At 33.5% G+C, this 25,068-nt stretch overlaps 1 protein-coding gene across 1 annotated transcript in view; it reads right to left on the bottom strand.

Annotated features, from left to right (window-relative positions):
- Window positions 1–253: 253 nt before the first annotated feature.
- Window positions 254–25,068, bottom strand: part of LOC123711418 (Down syndrome cell adhesion molecule homolog) — a 141,053-nt gene continuing 116,238 nt past the window's right edge. Inside the window, exons 2-7 of the mRNA XM_045663998.1 lie at window positions 22,118–22,250; window positions 18,119–18,330; window positions 16,048–16,261; window positions 7,414–7,591; window positions 1,355–1,491; window positions 254–710 (exon numbers count right to left, since the gene is read on the bottom strand). Coding sequence (XP_045519954.1) covers window positions 628–710; window positions 1,355–1,491; window positions 7,414–7,591; window positions 16,048–16,261; window positions 18,119–18,330; window positions 22,118–22,193 — 900 coding nt within the window. The 5' untranslated portion in view covers window positions 22,194–22,250 and the 3' untranslated portion in view covers window positions 254–627. The remainder of the gene's footprint in view (window positions 711–1,354; window positions 1,492–7,413; window positions 7,592–16,047; window positions 16,262–18,118; window positions 18,331–22,117; window positions 22,251–25,068) is intronic.

Genomic DNA, 25,068 nt, shown 5'->3' with positions numbered 1-25,068 from the left:
TATATCTTGTTTTGGTAATCTAGAAAATATATTTTGGTTTCTGTAGACCAAACTGAATGTTAATCACAAAACTAAAAGTTGAAACATTGGACGATGAACAGTTCGGCAAACAGACTACAGCTGGCGTTGGTAATTTGAAATTTATCCACTCAGAGTGTGTAAACAAAGGAAGTTTAACTTTGTTGTTTATCTTTTACTTAAAGATACGCTACACAAAGTTAATTATTAAGTGCTGTTAAATTAATTGTGCAGTTGAAGTCTAATCACCTCAATTAGTTTTTAAATTATTTTTACGTTTATCGTGGGGGTATGCGTAACGCATTTCCCCACGAAACACGAAAGGTGAGAAAGCCGACTATAGCCTGTTAGAATTATTAATATTTATATAATTCTTGTGTTTATATAGAGAGTAATCAAACGCAAGATAAAATCTTGATACAAATTTCATATCGTTAATTCAAAAAGTATGACAATGGTATAGATACATATCTGTTCTTAATGACTTATTTGATTTTAAACTATCGCCTAATTACATATAAGATACAATTCAAACATTAAAAATACTTATATCACAACGGTACAATATATACAATAAAACTTGCGCGTTCATTACGCGCTCCATATGTGTCAGCTGATTAACGATAGGATGAGAACCATTGATGGATGCACTCCTGAGGAGTTCCCTCTTTGCATCGCCAGAGGATTTTCGCCTGCAATGATTTGAATATGGAAATCAGTTTAGAATGGTAAAGCGAGAGCGAAGCTTTGATCATTGCTCAATGGATGTCGATCATTGGATATCTAGCACAGAATTTAGAACAGTGTTTGACTCGATTTTAAGCGACTTATATTACTAACTACTTACTAACTCAACAGTGTAATAATACTGCTACAATAGTAATCTATCAAGATTACATATAATTTTAAGTTTATTTTTCTGTATTTTTTATAAAGAGATGAATCTGTTTTTTTGTTTCCCAAATAAATATTATACTGATTCAAAGATGTAAATGAGTCAAAGTTAGAAATAATATTTTTTGATAACAATTCCTTACACACCAAACATATATACTATAAAAAATGCGTCTATTACCTATTATGTATATACAATACAGCATATTATTTTTAAGGAAACTTGAATTGAGTTTCAAGATATCATGATTTATATTTGATATTCTCAAAACTGTATGAAAAAAGGGATTGGTATTTAAATTCTATTTACTGTATTGTCCATTCTAATTTATTTTTTTCATCCATTATAAACACAACTACATTCCTTCCTACCATGTGTTTATGTTACTAATAGGGACAAATCTCATGTTACTATTAGGAACCTTTTCCCATACTATCTTACCTCTCAGTACATGAACCGCTACAGCGGAAGCGGTGACATCGGCTAAAGAGCACGTGTAGTTACCGGAGTCATTTCTATTCGCATTGGCTATATACAGTCTTGAAAATGCGCCGTTTGATGTCGCCTCCGTCTTAACACTGAAACAATGTTTATACATGTAAAATATATAAGGGAGTATATTGTTTACAAAAACTGTACCTAATTTTTTTATTCATTTAAAACGGGCGTCCCTACTAAAACCATTTTGTTACAATGAATAAGATAGTAATAACTTTGCTTTGCATGAAACATAATTAATATTGTCTTTGGCTAACATAGCTTTTACACATTGAAAGATCAGGTTAAAAAATTGTTTTCTTTCAACATAATTAATATTAATTTGATAACGTAGTAATATATTTTGTGATAATGTGATGTAGTGTTAAAATAATATAACAACTGTTTCATTCCTTTATAAGGACAGTAGTACCGTTCTCAATTTAGTGATACTACTTTTAAAGGAGCAATGAAAGTTTCTCGTTTTCAAGAAACATTTTGGATAAAAAGATTTTATTAATACCGGAGACACACAGAAATACGGCTCTAGTAGTTCAAGCCACGTGATAGTTGCACTGATCTGTTCAAATGTCAGCTTTTGATTCCCGGTACTGAGGATTCAAGGTCTCGCGAGCCATGAATAATAAAAACTATAAAATTACAACAAAAGTTTTAAAACTAATATGAAAAATCAGACGTTTCAATTTTTACGACAATTTTGTCAAACAAAATTTTCTCTTTGTAAACATTATTTCACAGACTGGGGTAAATTAAATTTGTCGCATCCCCATTCGTATCATATTCCAACAACGGAAAAATTCCCTCTATACAACTAAAAACCTTCCATTTTAATTCCTTGCATATTTGAATACCGGCTAAAGAGTGCATGTGTGTATATACTAAAAGTTTTTATTATTTCTCTTTATATTTGGAATGGTTAAGCTTGTACGGTGTAATTATAAATACATCGCGTGTAATAAACACGTTTAAATAGATTGTATACATGCCTTTACTAAAATATATTTATTTACCTTAAACTAAAACTACTCATTATACAGTGTAACATTTGGAAGACCTTTTCATTTGTTCTGTGGGAAAATTCTGTGTCCCAGCTCTTCTGTTACAAACATAAACTATGAATTCTAGTTACATTCTTTATTTAACGGTTTACTACACGTGAGCAGTGTTGGCCTAGTGGCTTCAGCGTGCGACTCTCATCCCTGAGGTCGTAGGTTTGAGACCCGGCTGTGCACCAATGGATTTTCTTTTTATGTGCGCATTTAACATTAGCTCGAACGGTGAAGGAAAAGATCGTGAGGAAACCGGCTTGCCTTAGACCCAAAAAGTCGACAGTGTGTGTCAGGCACAGAAGGCTGATCACCTACTTGCCTATTCAATTCACAAACGATCATGAAACAGATACAGAAATCTGAGGGCCAGACACCTTCCAAAGTCAAATATTCAAACGTCCGTTTTGTGGAGTGCGCTGAAGCATTGTCGTGGTGAAGGAGGATCCTGCTTCGAGAGCGCTGCACTCGATTTTTTTCCAAGAAAACAGTGATTGACATACTAGTCTGAAGTAACTGTTCTTCCATCATCTATCTTTTTCTTTACCTTAGTTGGTCGATCCTCGAAAGGAAACATCCACTGAGCTGATTGCCTTTTGGTTTCGTAGCAATATATCCAGCTTTCATCACATGTGACGAGGTCTACGATTGGCTATCTTTCTAACTGGCCAGTTCTAAACATTTTCAGTGTTACTCACGTACGTAGGTGATCAGTCCCACCTGGCATACGCCGTCGACTTCTAAGGCAAACCGTCCTCACAATGTTTTTTTCACCGTTCAAGCGAATATTCAATGTGCACATAGAAAGAAAGTCCATACATACACAGCCGAGGAACGAACCTACGACCTCAGGAATGAGAATTTAACATTGCTGTTGTGAGTTTATAACGTCGTTAACGAACCTAATTGTACCTACCAGAATTTGCCCAAACTCTGTGTATGCTAACGCACTACGCACTTAAACATTTAGTCTTCTGACTTCTGTGTCTGTTTCGTAATCGTTTCTATTCATAGGAAAGTAGGTGATCCTTCTGTGTCTGACACGCGATTTGGGTCAAAGACCTACCAGTTTCTTCTAGATGTTCTTCCGTTTTCACCATACGGGCGAGTTTACGCATATATAAAAAATTGTGCACGTGATTCGAATGCTCGACCTCAGGGTTGGCAGTAGCATAAGCATAGCATTCAACACTGCCTTATAAAACGTGAACTAAAGGTCTACGTTTAGAAAATTGGGAACAATTCCAACAAACTATTGCGAACCACGTTTTACGATTGACCGTTACGGTTTGGTTTTAAATTAGTTCCCTGTCATTGTATCCAATACGCTAAAAACAATTAACCCTTTACGGCAAATGACACAGATTAAATTAACGACGTGCTAACAACCCTTATTTGAAATTTGCAAAGATGAATGGGCTGAGTTCTAATTAACTTTAAGATTAATAAACATTGAATACATGTGGTTTAATTAAAGTTAGATATTTTATTTATTTAACCTTGGATTTGTTTGCGAATACATATTTTGAGTATTCACCTCCGAGAGAAATACTTACACATATACAGTGACTTATTTATTCGAACCTTATAATTTCTCACTAATAACTCGTCGGCAACGTCACAATTCATAAATAAACTTACAAAAAAAAACGGAAACTTTATGATAACCGTCAGTTTAACGTTCAATTCGAGGTGATTTTAATTTTCCTAATCAGTTTTAAAAGATATTCAAATAATAAAAGAGAATGCTGTATTGATATAGGTATATTATATGGAAATATGTAATAAATATTTTATATTCAGGTGTAAAATATCAGTCAGATATCAGTCTAGTAGTATTGGAGTTTAATCATTACAAATTTACTATTTTTGTTTAAAGTATTAGTATAGACCATACAACATTCATCTTAATCTTAACTTCAAAAAAACTTAAACCTATCTTGTTTTTTAAATCAATTAATTTTAATCAGTTATGTTTTTGAGCAGTGTTGGCCTAGTGGCGTGCTACTCTAATTTCTAAGGTCATAAATGGGTTCGATAACGGGTTTTTAACGTAATAACTGACAACTAGCTAAAGGAATATTAATACTTTCTTTAATGAAAGTGACGTTTTAGTCTCTTCTTCTTAACTGTCAAAAGGATTTCATCAATCCCGTCAGATTATCATTTAGAAAAGGGGCTAAAAACTGATGAAATGCATGTAAGCCAGAAAATTAACGTTTTGCTCTCACTCAAATCTAAATTTATGCAGATATGCTTAAATAGAAAAGAAAAATCCACTCTGGAATTAAAACCGTAATTCTTCAATCTCTCACGTTTCGCTGTTTCAAGGCGTGAATTTTAAGGAATTTCTAAATTGCTTGACTAGACAGAATTTTACGAAGTCATCGCTTTAAAAGTCCACGTTTAAAACGTCTGCAAGAAGCTTATTTTAACAGAATAAACCGTGCACAGATGTTTACTTAGAACGTCTTTATTGTTTTGGAAATTTCAATTCTATTTCGTCGCCATCTTTAAAATATTTCTTCTGTTTCAATTACTTTGTACTTTCATGTACAAGGCGCACGTAAAGAATACCATGAGTTAGAAACTGTTTTATATGTTATGTACACTGTTAAAACTGCCGTGCCAAAGCATATGACAATTTCCAGTGAACACTGTCACACACTGCTCTTCTCCATTGGTAGTCAGGTAATTAAATATCTATCCATTTCGTGTATTGCGATCCTTTGTGTCTCTGCGTATCAGTGCAAAGCCTTTTGGCTCTATTGTCTATCGATTTAAGCAATTTAGAAGACAAAATAGGTTTACATCCAATCGAAATCTTGGAAGCCTTCACTACCTTAACTAAACATTAGATATATTATGCTATTAAAAATAAATCCTTCTGTAGCTGAACGACACTATAGGCTATACTGTAGGTTTTATAACATAATAATAATCTAATAACGCTACAATATATAGGTCTTGGCTACTGATTCCATCCGTTTTTATGATCATTTAATGCATATTCAAGTAGGTGATCATCCTCCTCTAGGGTGATGGCATGACATGTGTCGCCGAGCAAGTGTTAGATGCACAGAAAGTTCGTTTGGTGCACAGCCGGGGATCGAACCGATAGACTTCTAGGATAAGAGCCAAACGCTGAATGCACGAGACTAAGATCACTTATAATACTGTAGGTATATGGTTTTAGAATAATATAGAAATATCAACATTAAACCAATACAGTACTCGATCTGTTTCAGAGGATTTTTTAGGATTAAACAATACGTTGTTTATTCTGTTTATAAAAACTAAGAAACTGTTTTAATAATTTTAAATAGCATACTTCAAAATGTACCAATTAAAATACGTAACAATTGTTTTTTTTATGTAATATGAGACAAACGGACAGGAGGCTGACCTGATACCGCCGCCCATGGACACTCACATTGCCAGAAGGCTCGCAGTGAGTTGCCAGCCTTTCTAGATCTAGAATGCTCTTTTCTTGAAGGACCCTAAGTCGCATTGGTTCGGAAATACTTCAGTGGGCAGCTGGTGATGCGCGGCAAAAACTGCCTTATGAAACGCTCAATTAAGGAACGACGGACGTCGAGGTGAAACGGATAGTATTTTGTATTTAAGGACATAATTATTTGAGATCCTTTAATATCTCTTGAAACAATCAACTTTTGAAACTTGGACCCATTCAAAGAACGTATAATTGTTCAAATCGATCCATTGGACAATTTAAGATTACAGACAGAGATTCCAAATTGAGCCTCCTTCTCGAGAGTCGATTAAAAATACAAGGCAAAAACATTGAGTGTCAAAAAGAAAATAAACAACTACATATTACAAGCCATTAATTTAGTCTTGGTTAAATTCAAAGAGAAAGTATGAATAATGAATGACTGAGAACGGCGAACACAAATAATTTGCGAATGTTAATTTACGAAAACGTTCTTAACGATTAGAAGTCTCTTTTAATATTATTTAATTTTAATGGAATTGTTAATATTTAGTTTTGTTAACAGTGCTTACCAATAGCTTCCACGGCTAAGTTTGGTTAAATGAGTGTATTATTATATATTAATAGACTTCATAAAGATAGTTTCCGGCGTTTAAAATCAACTTATAGAACTATCGCTCGCCGTGGATTTTAACCCAAAAGTATATATATATTCTAGATAATAAATAACCCAGTCCCCCTGGGTAAACCCTTTATATCGATCTTGGTCTTTTTCAGGTTTTATCGATATTTTTTATTTCTTGGTAGATCAGCCTTTTCTGTCTGACATCACGATTTTTATGTTTAAGACATCGCATTTTCCTCATGATGTTTGCATTCAGCGTAGGAGCAAGTTTCTCACACACAGAGATACTTCCATTTGTGCACAACCGTGATTCCACCACCCGTCCTCAGGCCACTAACCAACAACTACCACGCTCTAATTTCCAACACTGTTCGTGATAGCGAATATTACAATAATTTAGTTAAGTAAATCAGCATTTTTTGAAATTGAAAATACGTTGGTTGAAAAATAAATACTGAATAAAAAATAATAGAATATTGTAAATACTATGTATTTGTGTGTTAGAGATTATTTATACAAGTCGCAAGTATGAGGGTTTGCAGATATTTAATCAATTACCGTCTAAAATTCGTAATATTAGCGCGTTTAACCAATTCAAAGGCATTAAAGAAACATATCAGAATGAGCCTAGGAGACTAAAATTGGGACGGGTGATGCTGACGTGTACCTTGTTCGTATATACATATTAAGTTTCATGTAGTAATATACATTTTTTGTAAGAAGAAATAAAGTTTTTTAACTATAAGATTATATATATATTAATTGTCATTGAAGTTCTTTAAATATTTACTGAAATTGAAATGAAATTCCCTACACGTCTCAAGAAATTATGAAAATAATTTACTAAAATTTCTTTAAATTATCACTATAAACATACCTAACGCCACCTCTTTTTGTGTCGTAGTTCAGCAAGCGGCCACCATGCTTCCAGTTCACTTGTTTAGCGGGCTGAGGTACCTCACTGACAATACACCTAAGTTCTATTATTGAACCTTCTTTGTAAAACTTGTCCTGCAGCGGTTGGCCACGTTCATCAATTATTTCCACTTTCGGAACTGAAAAAAATTTTACAATGTAAGTGATAAATATCTGCTCAAATACGCCTATTTATTACATAAACAATTCATATATAAGTTGATAGATTTATATATATTTTGATTCTGTAATTTTAATAAAATGTGATATTTAATTACGTATATTTAATGAGTATACGTTATGTTAGATTGTGTGCCACCTGACATGAGGCGTATATCTTATGATCTCAATTGACTTTTAAATATATGGATATAAGGAGTAATTTAAGATTTCCAAATAAGTGTTAAAAACACCACTTTATTAACGGGAAGACACTTTGTGGTCACTTACGTGTGTATGTCCGAATACAATCGAACGTAATGCCCTTGGTCATGATTTAAATGTTAAAAAATAAAATTACCATCTTTATTTGATGCTTATCTAAACATTTAGTTTTCTACAAAATATACGAAAACTGAGTCACCAGAGAATCCAGACACAATATTGCCTGTCATTGTAGTAAAAGGCTGTGCCTCTCAATCCAAAACTATATTTTTTTGCTGATAATTCCTCTTATACTAAAATCTTCATATCCTACACAAGTGTCATTATCATCATTACTTTTAGAATTTATAAAATAACAAAATAGATATTTTGTTTGAATTAGGTTAACTTTAACTGGTTTTAGGAAACGAATATTAATGGGTTGCTAGTTCAAAGTAAGTTTGTGCGTTACATTTAGTCTTTGATGAATAAATAAGTATGAGGTTCAAACTATACACCAGTGGACGTAAGTGGAATTTTCGTTCTCACACAGTTGTTTCGTTTGACCACAGTAAGTATTATTTTGTTCCGCGCCTTGTTAATCGTTTAACCTCAAATCTTAAAATAATACCCGAAAATTACAAGGGTAGCCTTAAAAAGTATTTTTTTGCCAACATGGGATTTGTTTGCTACAAAAATTTAGGTGTACGCATAACGTATACAAACATTTATTTTTCTTTCCGTTTTGTAGTGTTTTTTTTTTTATATTAATTGTATGTTTTTAACGGTAATTTATAAGGAATTTAAAATTTGTACCGTGGTGTAGCCCTTTAGGCACCAAGACGTGAACCCCTTAACAGTTTTTTGATCTTTACACACAATACAGTAAGATATAATAAATAAAAAAACGAGTCATTGAACCATGACTCCAATATACCAAATTCCTAAACTAAGTGAGTCCTACTTAGCTAAAACATGACTCTGAACCTTACATTTACAGCCTTTAGAATCGCTGAATAAGCATTAACGAAATCGCATATTTAGGTAAATTAAGACAATTACAATGAAAAATGTTCACTACATATCCTATTTTGATCTCATTTAAGATCTTTTACCGCCCTAAGCTTCCTTTAATCAGATTGTTTGCAAATTGTATGGCTGATTCGCGTCCTTTAGGTCTGATTGAAGTGTACATGCGCTGGCGTCAGAATATATTAGATTCTCTAAAAATCTGTCCTCGATGTTTTTTTTTTTGAATCGGGACTTATATCCATATCCCAAATAGTTGATCAATAAATCGTTGAAAGTCAAAATATTAGTTGATCGTTATCCATTTTTAACAAGGTGCGGATCACTCTTTACGAAATCGCCCGTTTGAATTGTACAACAAAATGGCTGCTCATGTATGTTGAAGCGCGCGTTTGCATGTGTACACTTTAATTAAAGCTCGTACTTCTAACAACGCGCGCTTCTAAAGTCTAAACGCCTGATTCGTACTCGCTCTAAGTCCGGTTCATCAAAAACGTATGGTACGAGATCCGGCTGCAGGATTAGTGCGCTCATCGGTTAATTGCTAAAAAACAAATGTTTATGTATAATTAGGAGAATGTATATCTAACAAGTTGCCTATAAAATTTGGTCACTAGTATTTTTAAGGAAATTATTTTGAATTGGTTTTTAAGAAAACATTTCGTTCACTTGTTATTTAGATAAAATTTTATACATCACGGCAATTTACATGACGATTTTAAAAGATCACGGGTGCCGTTGCCCACCTGGCCGCACTTCTTCGTAGCCAGGTGGAAACAGGTATGATATCGATACATACCGTACATTTATTAATTTTATATCAAATTAAAGCTATTTTTTTTTTCAATTAATTATCGTATATAGATGGCCGCAAATAAGGTTAACCTGCTGTTAAAGATGATAAATATACTTAGACCAGTATAGGAATTCGTTATAATGGGAGCCATAGTTTGCAATAGGTCTTGACGGTGAACCTCACCCTAATTATTTCGCTGTTATTAGTTATTTTTACAGCCATCACACACAGACGTATGAATATAGTTTACAAAAAACTATAAATATATTATAGATAATGTATTTAGTGACTCTGTGAGGAGTTCTTGTAGGCTTACAATTTAAGCGTTTCCGTGAATATGAAATTAGTAATAACTTTACGTCGATTTTGTTACTGCTAACATATCACGAGCAATGTTGGCTAGCTTAAGGTTGCAACTTTCATCCCTGAGATCGTAAGTTCCATTCCTAACACCAATGGACTTTCTGTCAATGCGAGCATTGAATTAATAATCGCTGGTACGGTAAAGGAAAAAAAGCTGAATCGAGTATACCTACGACCCAAATCAACGGCGCGTATCAAACGCAGAATGCCACCTACATGCCTGTTAGAAAAATAACTGGACACACAAAAACTGGAAATCTGACACTAGACCTCCAGGATTGTAGTGCCACTGTTTTGTAATAAGTTTGTTTTAATTTTTTCACCTTTACTTGACACATGCAATGAGCCTTTAATAAGGTCACGCACACATTTTCTAATAATTAGATAACACAATGTACATAACTATTCTACCTTAAATTTTCTCACTAAATGTATGTAATTGTTTGAGAAATAAATTATTTTTAAACTGAATTAGCCCTTGATAATAAGAATCTTCATTTATATGATGTGAGACCAATAACTATTAAAATAAAATAAAAAACATTCGCTCGATTCACAGTAATATCAAGACCTAGAAGTGAGTTTATCCTGAGCTTAACTGAGAGACATAAACGTGTAATTGAAGACGACATAAGGGTGGATTAAGGACAACCACAGAGCACATAAAACAGTTGTTTCCTGTTTCTTAATTTAACTTGAGGTTACCCGGAAATGGACGCTTAGTGGCTAAGCGAAGTGCCATACAGCTTTGCAGAAGTGTAGGAAATTAAGATCTATTTATTATTATAGTTCACCATAGATACATACATAGATACGATTTTAATTTCATCGTAAGTAGAAACAATTCTATAGTAAGTGGGCAGTGGCAAAGTTAGCATTAAAAATAACAAAACAAAGAGCGGTGCCGAGCCTTGGTTTTTGCCTCAGATACCGTTATCTGTTCCATTATATTTTTATAAATAGGCAAATAGGTGATCAGCCTTCTTTTTGAATCTATAGGTACGATTCCACCGAAATAACGCCGAGTTGCTAATACGGACGGGCAGGAAATCGTTGCGCTTTGTGCTGCAACCTGCGTGTATGTTGTGCGCGCACAATTTATTGTTTCGCTTTGGTAGCGGAAGCAAGACTGAGCGAACTGTGTGTGTGCGCGTCGAGCCGAGTCCACTACTTGTGCCGTGTGCGCGCACACAAGCGCACAGTTAAGCACACTGGTGGAATCGTACCTTAAGGCATGCCAGTTACAATGTTTTCCTTCACCGTCCGAGCGAGTACTAAATGCGCACAAACCTAAAAGTGCATAGCCGGGGTTCAAACCTACGACCAGGGATGAAAGTCGATATTAAAATTATTTTACTTTACATTCACTTGACAATTTAAAGCATGATTTAGTTTAGTTACGGGAATAAAAAGATGCAAATATGAATGTGAGAACCACAAATATAAATTGACTTTGACAGGTAATACGTCTGAAAATATTATGAACATTTTTAATCCATTCATTTTTATATTTATTTCCTTTAGAAAATATTTTTATATAATAAAGAAAATAAAGCGAAATAACGACATTCCGTTTGATTGTGATCAGTCAATATTAGTCTAATTTATGTCTTATGCCATATATATGTTTTCTTTAAATGTCAAATACTCCAAAAATATTACTTTTAGTCAACATTTATTCTATGGGCTGGTCCCGAGTAATCCGGGCCAGTTCGAACCCGGTTAAGTTAAGTCCAACGACCGTTTTTATCCAAATTGTTATTTGCTCAGGTGTTGATAGTATCAAATTGGTTTCCACCATAATATTTTTGTTCCTACCCTCATTTTCTGTTAATTATTCATAGCCATTACATTTACATTGGATTCGTTTTTATTTACCTACATATTAAAATAAAAGTATTTTGGTACTGGTGAAATTATAAATTCATTTTTTTCTAGTTATCTACCACCTCCTTCAATTAATTATTATAAGTAAAATCCAGAGTAAACGTCGTGTTGGTAGAAGGAAGAAGTAATAGCTTCTTTAGGGAGTGGACGGATATTGCGACTGCGAAAGAGTATCTGGCACAGGACAAGACAGGCTTCAAGAGACTGACGGTCAACCTCCAGTAATGGAGAGGCACTAACAGAAGAAGCAGAATGTCTATATAGAGTAAATATATATAGTTGTGACCCTGTGTCTGCCAAAATCACATCGCCTAAATACATTCCATTATAAATTCAAGGCCAAAGACTGTGCGGAAAGAGAACTGGCGTGTTGATTACAACTACATTAGTTTATTTATTTCCAACACACAAACGTAGAGTATACAATTTTCTTAACCTGCACGATAATACTAATATTAAATAAAAATTAAAACAAATTTCATCAGTTTGGTCCATGTGGCTTTAACCCTAGCATTCCTCGCCGTATTGCGATACTTCGTTGAGCGAGGAAGCCGACGATATTATATCTTAATATTAATATTACTGAGTTAAAATATAGTTTCAAATCCTTTTATTTTCCTTATTAGTATTATAAACTCTGCACTAATGAACTCAAATATTCACGCGCGAGCGTCGATGTTAAATTGTGTTTGTGCCGTTTTATACACGCAATTTAATAATTATAATTTTATGTTACATACCATTGGTTTTAGTATAAAACTTTTAAATCTGTTTGACGACCTGGTATACAGAAAAACTGTGTCCAGTTTATGTATCTACCATTGTAAACATATTTTTTCTGAATATATATACTATAAATTAATCAATAGTGTCTGACCTAACTATAATATATAAAAAGACATTGAAAACAATACAAAACTATTTATAGAATAACTAAACGAAAGAGTCCTTATTAAACGTAAAAGTTCTAAGAAATATTTCATCTTATTATAAATATAATATGATTTAGTTATCTGCTGAATTGTGTTTTTATAACATGATGTGCCTGTTTTATTTGAGTATAATAGTTTTTTTTTGTTCTAGGTACATGATTTTTACATAAAATTATTCACAAAATATTGTAAAAACTTTTTTAAAGAGTAATTATCTCTTTCATTAGTTCTTTGCTCAATCTTCGTCATATTAAAAGTTACCTTTTGGAAGGGGCAACTTAACTGTAACTTTTAAAATTGCCTTTTAATAGTTCTAATTGACTTGACTTGACTAAAATCTTAGCAGAGCGGTAGCGGTATTCCAGCACCTAACATCTGTATCGATAAGCATTGTCTTTATCAGTTTATCTTCATTTAATTTCCTCCTGTTTTGTGCAATTGTGATGTAAATAAGTGTTAATGTATGTTTGGACACTGTTCAATTTAGTTAGATTGATTCATAATCCTGGTATACTGTTGCACACGGGCCTAAGCCAAGTGAACACAATTTTTGTTTATAGGTATATCTTGTAGAAACATTCGCTTTGTTGTATTTAATGTTACTACTTTTTTTTAAATTTATATTATTCATAGTTAGTGTTGCATGTGATTTTGTGTTCTTTTTGTTATAGTTATGCACTTCCGTACTTTACCCTCTAGAGGTGTTTCTTTTTTATATTGTTCCATTTACGGTTGTCCGGACGAAATCGCTTGTTAGCAATAATACCACCTAGCCTAATAACTAATTTTAATGTATTTTTTTGTCTAAGGTAACGAAGTATGAATAAAAAAATAAATAAAATGCATTTCGGTAGGTTAAAAATAAATAAAATGCAATTTGATAGATTTGTATAACTGTTTTGGGATTATTCCGGTGGAGGACCAAAAGATAGGTAATAGTAATACTATGCATCCGCTTATTATAAACTCGGCGTTAATCTACAAATCTAGTTCATAAAAGCACTTATGTCCAGTTCACCAATAAGCTTAGCCACTTGCATTGTTTTGATTTCTCAATGTTAGTAATAAAACTTATCCGTGGGGTTGTTGGTTCCATACCTGGCTGTGCACCAAAAGACGATCTGCCTATGCGTGCTAAAAACTCGGTCGTGTGGTGAAGGAAATATCGTCAACAAACCGGCATGCTTTAGACCAAAAAGTGGACGGTGTGTGGCAGACACAAAAGTTTGATAGCCTACTTGCCTATTACAAATGACCGCGAACAGATACAGAAATCTGAGGTCCAGACCGACAAGGTTGTACTGCCATTGGTATAATATGTTATACGTCGTATATGTAATTATTTTCGTGTTAATACAGATGTTTAATTAGACGAAAGTCCAGTCCTTATAATATAATTTTTCCATACATCCTGGTCAACACGCGGGACTTTTTTGAATTTTGAACTTTTTATACTCTTGAAACCTTATTAAGAGTTAAATAGTTCAAGGATAATTATAAAAAAGGATTCCCCTACCCAATAGACAACTTCATTTTCAATTTTGGGGTTGCTAAACGAAAATCAATGTTTATTACGTCCCTACTTGGCATTCCTGAGGCTTAACGGCTTATACAGGGTGTCTGGGCAGTAAAAGGCTCGTGTGGGCCGTTAGAACACATTTACGACCCTCACATGCCATGCTGCATATAATTGCTTCTCATAATGCTGGATAAGGCAGCGTTCACGTGGGATCTTGGGGTTTCATTTACGACTGTTTGATCTCAGTTAAGATATCTATCTCATCACAAAGTGTTTCGGTAGTTAAATGTGAGTGGTGTATTTGTTAACTTAAACTATATCTTGTTTTAGGGTCCCACCAATTCTTTCCTCGAAGCAGTTCAGGCCATTGACCTTCAGGCCCTTTAAGTAAAGCGAGGGGGATGTAGTTTACGTGGCTACTATTAAATAAAAGTATTAACGATTTACGACATAATTTACGAAACGCATATATTCAAAATGATTAAACAATGTAAATTTGGGTTTATATCCGTTAACAAAGTTACTTGTTTGGGTCGCCACAAATTGAGGCGAATTTTATTTTTTAGTAGTTCGTCAAACTACAAAAATATTACCTAAATTTTATCTTAACATACGCTTTTAAAAGTGTATAAATATGAAAATGACAAACCTATTAAGTTATGCTTTATTACCATTAAAAGCTCATAGTAAAATAACACTTTGAAATCTAACAAAAGACAACATTATGAACTGATCCTTCACAAAGTAAGTACTCTTAACGAGTGACATCTTTATTTAATAAAATTATATGACGTGCTAAGTAAGGACATTATTTTAATTAGGCATACTCGGGCATAATGTACCATTTGTATTAAAGTTAATTTTACTTTACAGACGTAATTCTCGCATTTCTCTCTATGGCATTGTTTTAATGTGTCTCATCTTTTATATTTAGGTCTACTGGCGCTATGGCCTTGACTACAGAAGGCCGGCAGCGGACTTGCGAGCCCTCTGGGAATGTGAGTGTCTATGGGCGATATCACATAAGATCTGGTGACCCTCCTAGCCGTTACAAAAACCAGAAATTCTACTTTCTATGTCATTTCTATATTTTTATTCAATACGATAATTACACACGAATATATATACAATTTCATGCTTAACTATAAACAGGTAATCCCAACAATTGTCAGAAAGAGGCGAAAGAGTATTTTGATCAAAATAGTACAAATTAGTTTTTATAAGAATCTGAGCTAAGCGCTAGATAAAATCCTAAGCCTGGTCGATAGGACCTGGAGGATAGCAGGTAGGTAATAGGACCAGAGAGAAAGTTCAGTCCTAACATAGAAGAGAAGAAAAGAAAATTCTGTTAGTATAGCACTACCAAGTCTGCCGGACCACTTTATATCCTCTCGAAGTTTGTCGTTCCCCAACTGAGCGTTTCTTAGGGCATTTTTTTGTCACCACCACTATGTGGGACCAGCTCACGATTGACGTATTTCCAAACTAATTCAATTCAATAGGGTTATTCAAAAAAAAAGAGCGCACAAATCCCAAAAAAACCGGCAACGCAGTTGCGAGTCTTCTGGCAATTTGTATGTCAATGGGCGGTATCACTTAACATCAGGTGAGCCTTCTGCCCGATTGCGTCCTATTGAACAAAATTCTGCTTTAAGATTGAATTTATTTTCGTAAATGATACTGGCATTAATAAAATATATATCTTACCAACAACACTCAAATGCACTCTTCTAACAAGTGGTGGATGTGTTGAAATCTGGCATTCATAGTATCCTTCGTCCCTTTCACTCACGTACTGAATGAGCAGGCGCCAGTCATTCGGGTGTTCAAAGGCAAGGGAGTAGCGGGAGTCAGCTGAATATGTGTGTCTTCCAACGGACAGGAGATGCAGTTCTTCGCCTTTTCTTCGGACCCAGGAAATCTGAAAATACTTTACTCGTAAGACAGTATTTTATCTTTTTTCCTCCCTTAATATTTGAATACAAATGTGCCTCTGTATTAATTATTAATAATATAAAGCAAAAGTGGAATAATATCTATATATATATATATATATATATATATATATAAACATCAATCCCTATTTCCCTTGGTCACGGCATCACGCGTGAACGGCTGGATAGATTTCGCTAATTCTTTTTTTGAAGAATGAATATAGTTTAAAACAAATGCTTCGGATGCCATCGGACTTATTATTGATAAAATACGTATAAAATAATGACAATCACTAATTGTTTACGGGATTAATCTTGAAAATCCATATTTTTCACATGGCCAGTTATATGTCACTTTTTTCCACGTCGGAATACCAACACGACTATATATACGCGCTATAAAAACAAACAAAGAATGTTGTATATTATAAAGCATTATTAGTTAATCATTCAATCAATCAATCAATATTCATAGTTAAGAAATAGCATATGATGATGAGGATTACATTGAGTTTTCGTTATTATTACATTTAATATTAGTAACCGACCTCCGACGGAATGAACGCCTCAACCAAATTCTTCCATTTGTAATGTGATGCATTCTTAAATGTCTTCTTTTCTTCATTCTCTGAGAATAGTTAGCACAGGTCTTGTTTGTCACATGACCCCGTTTTTTTCCGTTGGAATGTTTAACCATTTTTAAAGTTATTTTTCTTAAATGTTCATTTTACAGGACACATACCAAAATATTTTACACAATAAATATCTTTTAGAGCTGTGCTGTTCAATGGTCCAGAACTTGGCTGAACTCCAACATTGTACGTAATTATTCTACTATGATGTTTACATGAATCAACCGTGATAATTTATTCTAAATTATGAGCAGGATTCATTTAGGAAAGGTAGGAAACCAACTGATATTATAGGTATATATACACGGTTATTTTATATTATACCTACTTAAATGTATACCAAGATTTAAGACCAACAAAGTTCGCTCATATAAACTAATGTTAATTGACTTAATCTTCAAGTAAGATAACTTTGAACTCCAACTCTAAATGTGTTTACCAAATTGCTTGTCAAATTTAAAACCGTCATATCCTATTAATTATAATCCCTCAATCACATGTTTCCAGCCTGTCAGTGTCAAGGTGTAATGTAGCATTAGCTGAGTCGTGTACATGTATATGTAATAGACCAACTACAAGTAGACTTGACAGTAGTACCCATAATAAGACACAGAATATACATATATGCAATATAGAGCCCCAAATACTCTAGGATGTAGACAGATATTTAAATGACATATTATATAATGAAATATGTATTGTCTTTTGTTAACATGGCTTTTTGACATTAAGAAAACACTTTTTAAACGGATTGAAGCTATGTATTATTATTATAAACTTATAATTAAATACATAATTTTAAATTTTCCGACGTTTCGCGTGCTTTACAGCGTGCGTGGTGACTACTGTTGTTGACACACGGTGTTTTCTTAATATGTTATGTATGTTCAATGTATCTTTAGTAATAATTAAGATTTGTATTATTTTTTTATCATTTGATTTTAAGTCTAACTAGTAAATGTGTGAATCATAGGAACTCACAAAAATAGCGTCAAGACGTTATTAAAAAAAATGTCATCTTAAATACAGAACAGGGGGCTAGCGGCTCATCCGATGTTAAGTGACACCGCCGCCTACACTGCCCTAAGGCTCGCCAGTACGCTTCCGAACTTTTAACTCTTGTCTTGATGAACTTGTCGTCAATCAATGTAAATCAGCCGGCGCTATTATTTGTTTTACATAAATACATATATAAATTTAATTCATACTTACAGTTTTTTCACCAAGATCGTGAACCCTACAGTGCAAGTGGACGCGGCTACCGAGCTGAGCGGTAACATTATTAGTTGAAGCATCATCTGTGAAGAAGGGCAGGGGCTCTGATGTGGTCGTGGAGATGTCTTCCTCCGGATACTCGTATGACTCCGTGAAGACCTCGTGCCAAAATGGACCGGTTATAATCTTATTGTCACCGGGTTTGAAGTCTGCGAAAAAACATTGGAATGACTAAAACATAGTTTACAGTTAATCGAAGTACTATATTTATGTTATCGCGATGTTTATTTTAAATTAATCCGTTGAATTTACATCAAGTATTTGTACTTTATGAATGAGTAAATTTTGTTTTGATCAGCCTTCTGGGCCTGACACGTCGTCCATATTTGGAACTAAAACATACCGCTTCGTGATATTTTCTTAACCGTGTACTTTTACTTAACTGTGTAACTTTCTATACAAAAATATGATGAATGGAGATGAATATAGAATGAAATAAACCTCATTTAATATAGTAGAAGATGATGATGGTGAACGCGTTGCGTGTTGTTCTTACGAGAATGTAAGTACGTGCGCCTGTTTAACCATGCCTCCTGCTGATAGAGGATCTTTGACAATCTAAGACAAATCTTTGGTTTTAATTTATTTTATTATTATTTATTACTTCAGATGTCATGTGGAACATGGTGTAATAGATGCAGCTCCTTACAAACGTTGCGCAAAACAAAAAACTTGGCGATTAAAAAGAGTGGCGGAGAACTTATTGCCAGTTCTTCTCTTCCGTTCTACGCCCTTGATTTGAGAACTGGCAGTAAATTTAAAATTAGAAGCATTTAATGTATGTTTCTTTCTTTTTGACGTTCATAAGTGTACATTGTGTTACCTATATGGATAAATGATTTTTGACTTTGACTTGGACCCGTCAATTTCGTTACATAATAATGACGCGAGCTCCAAGTGGCCGATCGGCAAATATAGCGTTCTCTAGTTCCAGAGGCCAAGGCTATTAAGCCTTTCGCCATTAGGCGACCCAACGCCAGCGAAAAACATAATAATAAAATTTACCAATAATTAAAGTTGAAGAGAAGTGTAATGAATTCTTTAAAGAAAAGTTAGTCGTATAATTATAAACTTGGACGGCAAAGCCGGAATTATGTACGCAAACTAATTAATGTTGTGAATTTTTAAAGCAGTGGTCGACTTTTGAAAACTAATAAAGTTGTAGAAAAAAGAAAAATATAGCTATGGTTTCGCACTTTCAAATCCTAAGAAAATATTGCTTAATTTTTATTTTTATCTTAAAATCGGTAAATGGAAAGTTTACTATTTATAATTACTGATTTTACGATATTAACTTATTGGCCTAGTGGCTTCAGCGTGCGAATCTCATCCTGAGGTTGTAGGTTCGATCCCCGGCTATGCACCAATTGTGCCTATATGCGCATTCAACATTCGCTCGAACGGTAAAGGAAAACATCGTGAGGAAACCGGCTTGCCTTAGACCCATAAAGTTGACGGCGTGCGTTAGGCACAGAAGGCTGATCACCTACTTGCCAATGAGATAAACAAATGATCATGAAACAGATACAGAAATCAGAGGCCCAGACCAAAAAAGGTTGTAGCGCCATTGATTTATTATTTTACCTACTTTCACTTGTTATTTTACCTACTTTCACTTGTTATTTGATATTCCGTATCCTCCAATGGGTTATAGGACCAAAATAATATCACAATTGTTATATTCGTATAAAGATTTCTATAATCGAACTACTCCACAAAGCCTCGAACTTTCTTCGAGATATACCACAATTGTGATTCCAAACAATGAGCCCTAAGTACAATAACAATATTCGGACCTTAGTGGCTTCTGAATACAATAAGAACTTTATACGAATTGCGGAGTTTCAAAGTGAAATTGTAACAAATGATACTCTCAAGAAAATTGAGAGAAAGACAATGAACTTATACTGAAGCGAAAAGACCATTTTAGAATTTCTCCACACTTAGGACGGCTATAGACGCGATGTTGAAACGTCTTGGCCACAGATTTCTGTATATGTTGATTGTTTTCTTAATAGCTTTCTGTGTCGATTTTAGTTCTAAGCCAGTTTCCTAGCGATGGTTTCCTCCGTACGACATTAGTGCACGGCTGTCTCGGCCTCAGAGAGAGAAAGGTTTAGAAACGTCTACGCCATTGTTAATTGTTAATATTTATTGCCTTTTTAGCCGTGTTTAATATATTCTAAGAGCTTATATGGGCAATAAATAAACTGCACAGCATTTTTCGTAGATGAAATATAAGTTTTATATAATAACTAGCGGACCTGAGAGACGTTGTCCTGCTTGATATTTCAAGCGATTAGGATAGCAGGATAGCATACAAAGTATGAAAATACGGACTGCAGCGCCATCTGCCGGGTTGATTTGTGCACCACCCTAACGCATAGGAAAATATCCATTCAAATCTGTGCAGCCGTTCAAGAGGTGTTCAGTGACATACACGCGTACAGTAGAATTATATATATATTTATATATCCTACCTTTTAAGTCAGATAAAATTTTGATTTGTTGATATCGGTTAAGTAGTTTAGGAGATGTCACAACGTGACGCGTAATTTATATATATATATAGATAAGATAGAAGCCATTTTAATTCCATACTATAAAAATCAAATGGTTGTTAGTTTTGTTATTATACTTCGTCTACGTCAGTTATTATTATTTCTATTACTTCGTGTTTGCATTATGTACCCCTTTTGGGTAAATTGTATTTTTATCTTAATAATACTTTTAGTTAAAACCGTAAAAAAAAGTCCGTTCATAATCATCTTACGATTGTTTAAATTACCCTGTTTTGTAAATACTTTGAAATGGTATAATATTTGAAGATTTCAGTTCATATCAAGCACGGCAATTGTCAACTGTTATTGCTTCTTTTATATTGTTAGAAATTTAGTAATAAGTTTTAATGAAATGGTTATGACAGAAGTTGTTAAGTAAAAGTATTAAATATGTTTATTACATTCGTTTATGAGTTTAGCTTAGTAAAATTCTTGTTTACTGTATTCTCTTATGAGGGAGATGATATAAAGATACATATTATGGTAATATCAGTTTCGCAGCAAAAGCACGGCAATGTTTTAATAGACTAAGTAACAATAGATGAGATTACACACAATATGAGCTGTACGGTTCCTGGTTCATCGGAGTGCTTTAAATAATAGAGGATTTTAGTTTTACTCTATATTAACCACTCGCGTACAACAATGTAAGCGAAATAATGAAATGTTAATACTCTCGGGGTGTAACTCCCATGATTTAGTTGCATGTAGTTGAAACGAATTAATGCAATGTAACAGTCGAAGAGGGTGCCTACGTCTGGCTAAACTCTCGGGGCGTAACTCCGACGATTAAGGAAGTCGCCACGCTTATTAAACAAAAAAAGCTTGAGTCAGCAAAATATACAGCTTTGACTCATACACCCGGCTAAATGTTAGTTTTAGTATTTAAACGATGTACCCAATATCGACGTTACCTTTTACGATCTTGTTTTAAAGCCTCCCAAACAGCAATTATTTCGATGGGCTTAATTAAATTAAATAACACACAACAGAATCACTATGTAGATGATAAACGCAGAAATTGACTTGACGCGTAATGCAGCAGGTTTATTTTGACCGAATAGAGGCAATGGATGATACGCACGACACATTTTCTGTTAAATATGAACCGGTCGGCTTATAGTATAGCTAACAATTTATTTAATTTTATGTTAACCGAGGTGGTACCTGGTGATACGAATATTGCACCAAAACATATGGGACTCAATTCACTCCAGTCAAGAGTTACTCAAACAACCTCGGTTAGGTCCAAACCAAGACAAAGAGTCGCGGTTTTTTTCGCTTTCTATTGCAGTGGGACAAATTACCTATGATAATCAATATCAAAAAGTTTTTTGCGAATTTCCTAGTCGGTTTCAAATGACCAATGACTTACCCTTTACTTGAGGTGCTATGACACATAGTGTTCGTGTAAGCAATGAGCTGAATATCAGCAGACAAGCTGGCGTCATCTTCTTAACCTCGAGACTTAGGCGCCATAGACTTCATCTGGCTAGCTTCGTGATACCCTGGAACAAATTATACATATGAATAATTAAATCTAAACGTATAAAAAACGTAAAATATAATACATAAAGTGTGTGAAAGTATACTCTGGAAAATGAATCAAACTTTCATATTTATTTTCTGCTCATGTTAATATTCTATTGTAAGTAATTAATTATTATATCGATGAAACGTATAGTACGAAATATACATATTTGTATTCCGTGATATTGCTGACATTTTAATCACGCAAGTAGCTTATTATTGGTCTATGCCAATCAAAAACATTTATGATTATTTCGACGAGAATTGAATTCAGAACCAAATGTATGTAAAATATGAATTTAATGATTGGTATGATTACACAGTTACTATAAATTACGACTGGATAATTAATTTCTTATAATAATTATAGCATTTCAATAGAAGTTGAAACAAATTCAAATATTTTACTTCTGACTAAGTCTACTCTTATTTTATTTATTTATTCAAGTGTACCACTAGTAAAATACTATATATACGACATATGTGACAAATTAGATAAACATAAATGTTTAAAAATATAATTAAAATATGTATATACAAAATAAAATAAGAATACTAGAAAATTTTGTTAAGCAGGAAAAAATATATCAGTTAAACACTCTCTAACTTACTACACATAATGTATATAGTAAGAGAGTGAGAGTGATATTATGTATATATATATAAATATGTAAATGTATACATAATTATCTTAAGTTTAAATAATAGAAGTATATATATATATATATAGGTTTTTTACATTTATTTATCTTCCTGTGTATAAATAAGTTTAATATGGAAGACAGCTTAGATTTTTTTTTCAGAATGTACGTTCCTTCTAGTGTCAAACAGTGTCACTGTTGCACTCTAAAAGGAATTACAAATTAGCAAGCTCATGCATATGTAGGCACTCGATAGGGATTACCGTAGGTTTAATTTAATTTAAAGTTTTACTTTAATGTAATTATTGTGTTAATGTTAGTTCTTTTTTTATTATTATTATAGTTAATTACTTAAAGCTGTCATGTGGAACATGTTGTAATGGTTGCAGCTTCTTACAAACAGTGTCTAAAACAAACATCTTGAGGATTAAAAAGAGTGGCGGAGAGTTTTTTGCCAGTTCTTCTCGTCCGTTCTACGCTTGATTTGTGAACTGGCAGTAAATGTATAATTAGAAGCATTTTATGTATATTTCTTTGTTTTTGACGTTCATTGTGTTACCTATATGAATAAATGAATTTTGACTTTGACCAGTCAATTTCGTTACATAATAATGATGCGAGCTCCAAGTGGCGGATCGGCAAATATAGCGTTTACTAGTACCAGAGCCCATGGCTTAATTGGGTTATTTTTTAATTTAAAATTCTGAATTATAAAGTAAATGGTGCAATCGAACCAATTTACTGGCCTGCGCTTAAAATGATTTTATTATGTCGTTGGGGCATTGTAGATCTGTATTGTAACGAAAAAATTCTCGCTGTCAGCTATCCGCACGTGACATTTAAAACGACGCGACTGTCATTTTTATTTTATAGGCGGGAAGTTCGCCGGAAGTTTTTCAATTCAATATAAACTTTTAATTCAGTGAAAGTCCCAGGACGTGAAGCACTTTAAATTTACATGAAAACTAGATCTTTTAGATCTTAATCGGAATGGAAAAGTTTTCAAAACATTGTACAGTGTTTTTGTAAATTTTGCCAAGAGTCAAGAAGACCTATTGAGCAGCATCAGGATTTATATTTTAATAGAATTTAACGTTACATTGGTTGTTATTGTATTTCTAAATATGGTACAATATAATATATATATATAGATATAACAATCTTGACAGCGTATCTTTTAAACGTTGTTAATTATATTCGATTAACGACTGAGTTTAAACGCAATTTTTGTACAGACAGTTAACCCAATCTTTAGTCACAGGATGGAACGATACATAGACATACAAACATATTTGTAAACCACACTATATATTATACAAAAATATATATTTTTATAATTTAAGCACATCTACAACCAACGAAAATATGATGTGTGTACTAAATTATTACACATCTGTAATAATTCATCAATAAATCATTAGTACGATTTAAATCAGAATAATATGGGTACAGAAATGACACTATTAAAATTTACACTACAAAATTAATATTTAAAAATTATTAAGTATAAAAAACGTGTGGTACTGCAAACTCGTAAAGCACAGCGTTTTTTACCAACTTATGCAAATAATTTTTTTTATGTAGTATTTTTTTCTTTGATATCAATTCCAGTAACACTTTTTGGCCGTGGTGACCGGTAAGAAAACATTTTTTCTTATAAGAAGTAAATATCGTTTAAAATATTTTTATTATTTTACAATACATGTAGATTATTCAAGAATTTTTATCATTGAAACTATAGGTAACTGAAGTAAGAAACTTGTGCGTTTGAGACTTGACTCGATGATATCCGAGAATCATAAATCATAAATATCTGGAAAATAACGCGTCAATGGTGGTCCCGGTCCCATATTTTGTTGAAAAGCTTTGTTCTTTTTTCGTTATTAAGTGCTAAATTCAGTACTTTCGGAAACCCTTTCGGCCAATACGTGTTAGCGCGGGACAGAACGCATACTGCGTATTCACATCTCGGTGTTAGGTTTTTTTTCGTTACGGAATTTTTTGATTCGGTTGCCGCGCTCAAATCCCGCGATAAAAGCTGTGCAATAGCTTAATAAAAAAATTTGGTCCTCTATAATGAGCTCACAGGGACTGCCTACCAGACAGCAATTTAAATTTTAATTTGCCTGCGCTCTTGAATCCCACGTCCCAACGG

The sequence above is a fragment of the Pieris brassicae genome, chromosome 6 (assembly GCF_905147105.1).
Source record: "Pieris brassicae chromosome 6, ilPieBrab1.1, whole genome shotgun sequence".
NCBI lineage: Eukaryota > Metazoa > Arthropoda > Insecta > Lepidoptera > Pieridae > Pieris > Pieris brassicae.
Note: the sequence above shows the minus strand (reverse complement) of the source record. Positions and strands in the feature narration are given on the sequence as shown.